The sequence below is a fragment of the Sorghum bicolor genome, chromosome 8 (genome assembly GCF_000003195.3).
Source record: "Sorghum bicolor cultivar BTx623 chromosome 8, Sorghum_bicolor_NCBIv3, whole genome shotgun sequence".
Lineage (NCBI taxonomy): Eukaryota > Viridiplantae > Streptophyta > Magnoliopsida > Poales > Poaceae > Sorghum > Sorghum bicolor.
This window is the reverse complement of record NC_012877.2, coordinates 38,502,447-38,512,024: the sequence shown is the minus strand read 5'-3', so window position 1 is coordinate 38,512,024 and position 9,578 is coordinate 38,502,447. Positions and strand designations below refer to the sequence as shown.

General features: G+C 44.6%; 1 protein-coding gene across 1 annotated transcript; it reads left to right on the top strand.

Annotated features, from left to right (window-relative positions):
• Positions 523-2,375, top strand: LOC110429723. Its single transcript, XM_021446171.1, has 2 exons — positions 523-1,028; positions 1,955-2,375. The coding sequence occupies exons 1-2, from the start codon at positions 605-607 to the stop codon at positions 1,972-1,974; spliced, it is 444 nt and encodes a 147-aa protein (XP_021301846.1). The 5' UTR covers positions 523-604; the 3' UTR covers positions 1,975-2,375.

Here is a 9,578-nt window from a genome sequence, read left to right as displayed (position 1 = left end):
GTTTTGACAGGAGCTAATAAGCCATGGACGCTTAATTTGCCGTACAGAAAACATAAAGATGGCGGCTTGATATAAATAGGGAGGCTTATCTGATTGATCCACCGTTTTAGACTCCAACTCAATCAGGCTGGCAGGCGGTGACATGGAAAGAAGGACAAAATTATAATTTACTACACAAAAGATTTTTCAAACTAGGGCTCCTTTTACGGTAGTTTTGATGTGCTTAAATCAAGATGTTGGTATATATATATAGTGAGAAGAGCTCCCCACGTCAATGTCAATTAGCAATATGGTGCTAATTGATGTTGCAACCTCCATCTGTACTAATAGGCTTAATCTTTAAAAGACGAATCTTGCACCAGAGACGCTCGCACCGTATTTGGCCACGTCGCCTGTTAGCTCGTTGGCCGTTGGATCCAACAGGCAAGCAAGGAAGTCCTTCTGATGCGGTAGCGATCCAGGTCTCTGTCCGCTTCCCATATTCGATGTCTCGCGAAGTTTCTCAGCCCTTGGGGAGAGCGCGCGGCGACCGGCGAGGAGACGCGAACGCATCCAACGTGGGCACAAGCGCCCCTGTCCAGGCTTTGCATCTCCCGATCATTTCATGCTCGACGTCTGCCTGCCGCGACACTCGCGAGGAGAAGCAATGTCCCGCCGCCCCCACCTAGCTGCAGCGGCAGCACTCAGCTCACATGCCTCGCACCCCCTTGCCATTGCCCGCGCGTCGCCGGCCGTCAGATCTCCGAGTTTACACGCTACAGTGAGGTCCAACAACAGCGCCGCGTGTTCCTTCCCGCAGCCTGGTGTGGGGAAAGAGGGCCGCGAACATCCCCCCGTGCTATCTAGACGCGAGCGCAGCGGCAGTGGCGGAAGCTCCTCAGTGCGAGCCTGCGAGGAGACGAGTGAGGCCGCTTCCGAGTCACAACAAGCGAAACAAAAGAGCACGAAGTGCTCCACCAGTACCCCATCGTCACTTTCACCGGGGATCACGCCCACACAGAGCTTTGCTCTCCTTCAACTTCAACAAGGTAAACTCGAGCTCCTTCAGGCCCTGTTCGTTTCCCCTGAGTCAACCCCCAGAAACAATTCCCGACCGAAATCGTTAGTTTATTTATATATAAGATTTTATCGGCCGGAATGAATCCTGGTGTCATACTGCCCTAAACGATCGAGCCCTCAACTGGTTGCGGATCCCATTTGACTTGACGTGGATCTGTAGCGGTTTGGTCGTTCCTTCTATGAATGCATTTGCTGTTAACTTGTGAAAATCACAGGAAAATAACAATAGAGCCAATATAAAATCGTTATTTTTAGATTCATAACATAATCCTCTACCTTTTTGAAATAAGTTTGCACATGTTATTCTAAGGCCTTGTTTAGTTCTGAAATTTTTTTGGATTTTGATACTGTAGTATTTTTAATTTTTATTTGATAAATATTATCCAATCATAGACTAATGCGCAGAACTTGAATAAATGTAAAATAAATTTCCGAGAGATCTACAAATTTCAACACCAGTTTTATTGGATTGATCTTTTGTGATATGCCCTTAGCTCGAGAAATCCATATGCACATGTATTTCTTTAACTGGTTGCTTATTGGTGTGCTCATATTGTTTGAAAAACTGATTGCACAAACTCAATTATGAACGGTACAAGATGAAACTAAATTTAAATGTACAGGGACTGATCATATTATTGTTTGATATACCACATAGAAATAGAGAGATTTTGGTCAGTGCAGATCAACCTAAAAAATGAAAGTCCAATTTTCAATCTAACTATTTTATTGTGTTATTTTATTTGTATGGTCATCTAATTGTAAGCAATTTTTGAGCATTAGTGTGCAAATAGAGAGCCATATAAAATGCCTTCATGAAAACTTGAGCCATTTCGCAGAAGATTTAAAGCATGATATTCAAACCAATTATGCATTTTTTCTATCTCAATTGCAGAAGGGACTTTCACTCCTTGATCCAGTTCCGGTGGGTAGCATGGATAAAAAAGGAGGCTTGGCTCACCATAGCAAGCCTTTTTTTTTTGCGAGCCATGATATATTTTACATAATCGGGGCACTAGGTTCTTGATGTCTAAGGAGATTGCAAGCCATGCTTCTTAATTTCGTGATACTTAGCTTTATTTTCTAACTTCATTATATCTATTCTAAACTTCTTCCTAGTGGCGGGCGCAGGATTTGAAGGCTGGGTATTCAAAAAAAAGCTAGACAGCTAGTAAATGGCTTCAAATTTTTTTGACAACCAAATGGCTCATATTTGACATGTATAATGCCATATATGATATATACTATATATAGTTCATGCTACCGATGGAGTTTGAGAATATTTTTACGTAATTCACCTTTGCACGAGTGTGACAAGAGGCAATATTTTTTTGTTTTTCTTATATACACTAATACACATATGTATAAATACTATATATATAAATTTTTTTGACAAAATTTTTGAGTATTCAACTGAATACCAATGAACACAATTGTGCCCGCCTCTGCTTCTTCCCATATCAACAAGGAACACAGGTTGTTTTACTCGTCGTCCACCAGGATCCTTTAGACGGGCTCAGCGCGGTCGATGACATTAAAAAACAAACAGCTTCCCGAAGGATACTTGCTTTTGCTTCCTTGCTAATTTTTTTTAGAGAATGGATAAAAAATATCCGGCCTCTACATCCGTGGATGTACACAGCCAAGTGTTACAAAGTTTAGAGAAAAAAAGAGAGAACCATGGTCTTATAGATCGACCAGGATGCTAGTTCAAACAATAAAAATATGTTTCCATCCTTTATTGGATATCTCTAAAGCAATTACTTCTAATTTCTTGCTCATCGTTGAGAGTGTGTCCTTGGCTGACTCATCATGTTGCAGCTGTGCCCAAGATCATAACTTACCTGCATAATAGAGTTAGCTTTTATTTGATTAAAAATAACATCATTACGGCATCTCCAGATAGCCCAACAGCAGGCTGCCAAACCAACCCAGATCAGATTTCTAATCCCTTTATTTTGATTAGTTAGCCAATTACCGAACATGTGGCTGATTGATCTAGGTTGGGCTAGATTGGTAGCAAAAAAGATAATCCTCCAAAGCATTCTGGAAAAGGAGACAGTCAGCTTCCTTGCTAAATGCATATTAATTACTAGCTATAGTACCCTATTTGAAATAGGATAATGGGATAACTCGCAATTTCTAATGCCCATGCAAACATGTGTAATACAGATTTACTAAGTTGGTTAATCTTGCGAAATATAGAAGATCATATAGCTACATTTCATTTCTGAGATAATAACAACGACACAATAATACCCAAAAAAACTACTTGCTTCATTAATTAAACAAACTAAACAACGGGCTAGGCTGCACAGGGTCTTGCACAGCTCAAATGAGAGTAGACCATCATTGTTTCAAACATGTACTTATGAACTGGTACAATTGAAGGAGGGCGCGGCAAAGCCGCGCCTGTGTTTCTAGTTAATTATTAAAGCCCATTAGTAAATAAAAAACATTTGGCCTTTGAATGTAGGATTTATTATTTTTGAAATTAATTATTTTCATGGATAAAATAATGAAAAGTCCAGAATTAGTAGTTAAGCCATGAAAAATACTTCAAAAGCTCTGAAAATTCAGGGAAAATTCTCAAAGCTATTATGGAATATGAGGAACCCAAATAAACTATTTGAAGCTCATGATAGGATAATTTGGAGTATCTAAAAATTAGATTATGCTCACAGTCAACTGGGAACAAGTTCCATAAAAGTGCTGAAATAATTCCTGGTAAGTTTTTAGAGATTGATTGATGGACAAGGAACTAGAAGGAGTGACTTGGGTAACAAAGAAAAGATTTCTAAGAAGCTCCAAATGAAAGCCTAAGCTGAGAAACAAGGAATTTGATTATAGAAGAATATAAAAGACATATCGGATAAGAAGTTCGACCTACTAAATGTATTTTAAAGACTTCACTCACTATCAACCCTGAAAGGAGCAACAAGAAAACATCACCTTAAATCATTTGCACCAGCATGTATGCACAACAATGTTGCTATACCCTAGGATAAATTTTTAATTCAATGAAAAAAATATTTTTCTATGTTTTCATGAACACAAAAATACAAAATTAAATCATTTTCAACTATTTCAAAAAGGAACAAATTTTAGGATGTTACAAATCTACCCCCTTAAAATGAATCTTGTCCACGAGATTCGGAAGAGATACGGATTCCAAATAGAAACAAGAACAAGATCTTGATAACTATTTCAACATCTCAACTTGTATTCCAATGTAAACACTTATGTCTCGGGATCACAACTTGTGAACAGAGTTTCCATAGAATGTCTATTATTCGTAATTGATCACTGTCCATCCTGACTACCAATGTTTTTTTACTTATACCACTCAAAGATATGATAACTTAACATGGATATGCCTCCTCAGGTAGGAGTGGACCACCTTGATACTCGATTCTTTTCCCTAATGGCGCGGTTAAGAAAAATTTCCACTGGGTAGCATAGATCACTCCTTTGTGTGCACATAACCATAAGATATCTCAAAAGACAGTTATCACTTCATGATAGTTTAAAATGCATCTTCCAGTGATATCAAGGTACTACCCCCCTTAAGACGAGATTGATTGGGGAACACTAGAGGCTAGCTCTCCTATCCTTTTTAGACGCTACACATCATATAGTCTTTTTAATCCGTTGTACCGAGTCTCTTGATCCAAGATTAGTTTCATCACTATGTTCTAGTTATTAATACCTTTATCACAATCAAGTTGCTTTACTCTCACATTGTACATATAACTCTATAGACTTTGGTGTCATCTGATCCTCATACACAACACTTAATCCTTGAGTATCAGCAATGACTTATACCTACATTGATATCCTCTATGTGAGATGATATCTTGAACAAAACAAAATTTACCGAACACTTGTGATCCTGACATATGATCCAACATTAGCCAATACCTCTCATTATAACTCCTTTAATTAGGCTACCCCCCTTAAAATGGTCAACTAGGGGACACAAGAAAGGTAGCTTGCATATTTTCCAGACAAGTTAACTAACATTGAGAACTTCTGACATCCCAAAGAACTTATGTGCAAGGGAAGAAACAAGTATTCTGAAATTTCCTCGCAATATAATAAACACCAGTGCAGTATAACTGGTATAACTCTTGTTCTGTTAATCCAATAGCGTCGTAACTTATACCATTAGAAAACTTATGAAATTACCTACAACTTTTATGTAGAAGACCACCTTAGGTTCTATCTTTAGGCTTAGATAAAACAGCCAAACATAATATCCATCCAGACAATGTCTCAGCATAAATGCAGTAAATTACAGAAGTCATATCTCAAGCTACTTAAATCATATGGTGACGATCCTCATATTGTTGAAAATCTTATGAAATTCTCCACAACTTTCGTATACAACATTTTCCCAGATTCTGAATTTAACTTGGCTGAAAATAGGAAATGCCATATCTGTCCAGATCTTGAAACAGAACATCCAAGTGTAAATATCATATCTCTGGTTCTACTTATCCAAATGAGTTCCAGCTTATATTGTTGGAAATCTTAGAAAATTTTCTACAACTTTTCTATAGACCACTTTCCCAAATTCTATAGCTATATTTGTCTGAAATAGTAGGCAACCAAAACTGGTCTAGATTCCTGACAGCACATCTGTATCGTCTTGTGATTTTTGTAACTGCCAAACCATAATAGCTATGAGGGTGATTCTTGCGGTCAGAGAAAGATCTTGGAGTCTAGGTTTTCCCAGAAAAAATTGATAAACTTTGCACGATTAGATCTTGAGTTACGCCAGAACTATTGCAGATTGCTCCAGAAAACAGTAAAGGACAGAAACAGAATATAACCAAACCCAACTACTTATGTCATTAATACTTATGCCTTAGGCCTATGAACTAAATGAAATTGTGGAGAAATTCCACAAGATCATTGCACCCATTACAAAGATCCAAATCAAGCATAAACATAATAACAAACCAATTAAGCATTGAAGGTTCACACTTCACTCAACTTGCGATACTATCGTTCTCTTCACAGTAAAGGTAAATATCCTTAAACTTATATTTCAAGGATGCAAGAAGGTGGTAAGAAAAGGTTCTAATAGCATACCAAATCAAGGAGTGAAGGTGAGAACAAATACTTTTACAATAAGCAACAAGGTAGAGACAAATAGCAAGGATAGAGGTATACTATGGATGAAAATACCAAGGTTGTCGGTGTTTTACCCATAGGGGTCACACCAACGAGTAAAACTTGTGTGCGTGTTCCCTTTCCCAAATGGTGATGCAAGAAAAACACAAAGATTTATCCTGGTTCGGGCAGGAGAAGGCCCTACGTCCAGCGGGGGGATGTTTCTATTATCTTGCACCTATGTGCTTGTACAGGGGTGAATAGAGGTCGGTATGGTGTGGATGGATGGAGATGAAGTATGGATGTTCTTCTACGTATGTCTTGTTTTCTATCCTTTCTTGTGCCTCCCCTTTTATAGTTCCAAGGGGAGACCTAGGTTACACGTCGTAGGTGATAGAGTAGGGGTCGATAGGGGCGTGGTGCGCTGACCTACTCGGGGCTTCCGTACCGGCGTGGCCTCGAGCTGTCTTGTTACTCAGCACTTTGATGATGATTACACGTGCCTCTGAATCCGGCTCCTGCGCGCCGCCCTGGATTGGCTTAACCGTGGGCACGCCTGTACGTCGTGGCTGCAGTCGCGTTAGAGTGGTTGAGGTGCTGTCTTTCACCGCCTAACTCTTCTTTTGGAATGAACATGTTCACTCGAGGGTTCGATGTCGCGCAAAGCCCTGCCGATCGGAGCGCTAACTTTGGGCGTCTCGAGGGAGGTCGTGACAAGACGTTCCGACCGTATCACTATGCCCTGCCATCCTCTGGCTCATCTGGTGGACAAGGCTGCAAAAAGGGGCGATTGGATGGGTGCTTGCTCCCTATCACGCTTCCCGTGACTGTCGGGTTAGGTGAGAACACGGCAGGCACATTAAATGCCCTGGTTCTCGTACCCGCGTCAGGCGGCGGATGGCGTCCTTGCTCTCGAGGCTTGTTGATTTGTACGAGCCTGTCCCGTATTCGACAGTTGTCATTCAGTCAAGCCTGGGTCGATTCGCACGACCCTTTCTCCGTGTTTGAGGCTATGGTCGTCATCGCGTTTTGGCAATCACGCGTGCGAACGGGGGGTACGACACCCTCGACAGTAGCCCCCGAGTCTCTACTCGAGCGCTTGCGCTCGAGTAGAGGCTATTTTCGTCGGTCGAGTTTCCGTGGGGTCGCGCAAGCGACCCCCGCGGGGGTAGCCCCCGAGCCCTTGGAGGAGTCTTTGGCTCCTTCGAGGGTTATGTTGCCTTTTGGGATGGAAACGCTCTCGATTTCCCCCTTCTCTGGAAGTTGTCCACTATGGAAGAGGGGCTTTGGGCCTCGATCGGCTGGTTCCGCATCGGGGTCGTGACGTACTCCCGGTGGAGCAAGCGTCACCTACCCCAGGTTGAGCTCCTATTGTGTGATCCAAGTGAGAACCTGTGCCCCGTTCGAGGGGGTCAGCTGCAGCCCGGAGGCGTTCTCATAAAGCGGGGTCAATGTGATCGGGGATACTGGTCTCGTTCGATAGAGTCCAGCGGCTCACTGCCTCCCTCCGTGGGGATTCCTCTCGACCATCTCGTCCTCGCATTGGACATCCCCAGTGAGTTCTCGAGGCAGGCCTCGTTTTCAAACACTCGATGGGCATCCCAGACTCTGGTACTCGAGATCGACTGTCAAACCCGTTCAGCGAGCCTGTCTGCGACCTCTCGAGATTTTCGTCGTGATAGGTTCGTACCTTGTCTTATAGGGGAAGGAAGGGTCACGACGGTTAGCCTTTTCACCCGTTGGGAGCCGTTGCGGCACTGTACTGTCATGGAATTCGTAGCGCCCTATCAGCGAGAGAAATAAGGACCGTTAGGCGGCGCATTTATTAGGGAAGTTACCGTATCCGCCGGATCTGTCCATTAGAGGTTAGCCGTCTATAAATATCGTTGGGTCTTCCAGCCATAACTCCTTCTGCCTTCCGCCATCGCTCTTGCCTTTGCCTCCTTTGCCATCTCCACACGCGCGCACACCCTCGAGCACAAAGTAGCGGAGCCGCCTTCCTTCCTCCTCAAGATGCCGGTGAGATTCATCGCCGCCGATGACTGGCGCCCGTCGTCGATGACGGAGCGCCGGCTGCTGGAGCTTGAGAAGGAGGGACTCCTGCACCCCCGTGTTTCGTCGTCGCGGCCGGAGTGGATCACGCCGGTGGCAGACCACCGGGAGCCGAGACCACCTAAGGGGTACGTGGTCTCCTTCGCCAAATTTCACCGCCATGGCCTTGGTTCCCCTCCGAGCCATTTCATGCGTGCGCTCTGCCACCACTATGGTGTGGAGCTTCAGCACTTCTCGCCGAACGCCATCACCGCCGCGGTGATTTTCGCCGCGATGTGTGAGGGCTATCTAGGCATGATGCTGCACTGGGATCTGTGGCTCCACCTGTACCGAGGTGAGCTTTTCCATGCCCCCGGCGGGGCTACAGGGGTGAGGAAACTAGTGCGGGCTGGCTGGCTCAACTTGGTGCAGAAGACCGGCAAGGCGGAGGAACCTCAAGAGTACATCCTAGTGGGACTGACGTCGAACCACGACGGGTGGGACTCCCAGTGGTTCTACCTGCAAAACGACGATAACCTCTTCCCCGACTACACCGGGCGCTTGATCTCGGAGCGTCCGGACCATTGGAACTATGGCTTCATCAAGACCCTCCAGTCACGGCTCCGTCCCATCCTCGACGCCCTGAAGAAACTTCATGAGGAAGGCCTGACCGCTGCGCTCGTCCTCTCGACCGTCCACCATCGACGGGTACTCCTGTTGATATCTCGGCCGCTGAGGATGGACGAAATGGGTCCTGGCGTTTCATCTCGCGACCTCGAGGCGTGCCGGATGTCCAACGAGGTGCCCGCGGACGACGAGGTCGCCGCCAGAGTCAGGGCGGCCGTTGTAGGCGATTTTTAGCCTAAACGTGTCAATGGCCTCCCCATGAGGCCCGATGAGGGATCGATTGACTTGGTAAGCCTTTTTCTGCTGTTACTCGATTTTTGATTTTTTCATCTTTTTCCGGGACTTACTTCCGTTTTCACAGGGCTCGATCGATGCTTGGTCCTCGAGGCCCCTGGTGAAGGAGGACGACGTCGATCATGATAGGACGCGTGAGTCCGCGGAGAAACAAAAGTCCGCAAAGGACTTAGAAAAGAAGAAGGAGAAGAAGAAGAACCTCGAGCGGCAAGCGCTCGAGAAACGCCGCGCGAAGTCGGGGCAAATGGGGGAATCCGAGGAGGAATCTCCTAATGAAGACAATGGCAACAACGGTGATGACGATAGCGACGACTCTGAGGGGATGGCAGCTCGCCTTGACAAAATCCTCGAGGGCCTGCCGCAAGCCGACGTCGATGCCCCACGGACGGGAGCCCCTAAGAGGGCGTCGGGTGGATGCCGCGATGATCAACGGAGGGAGTCTTCATCGG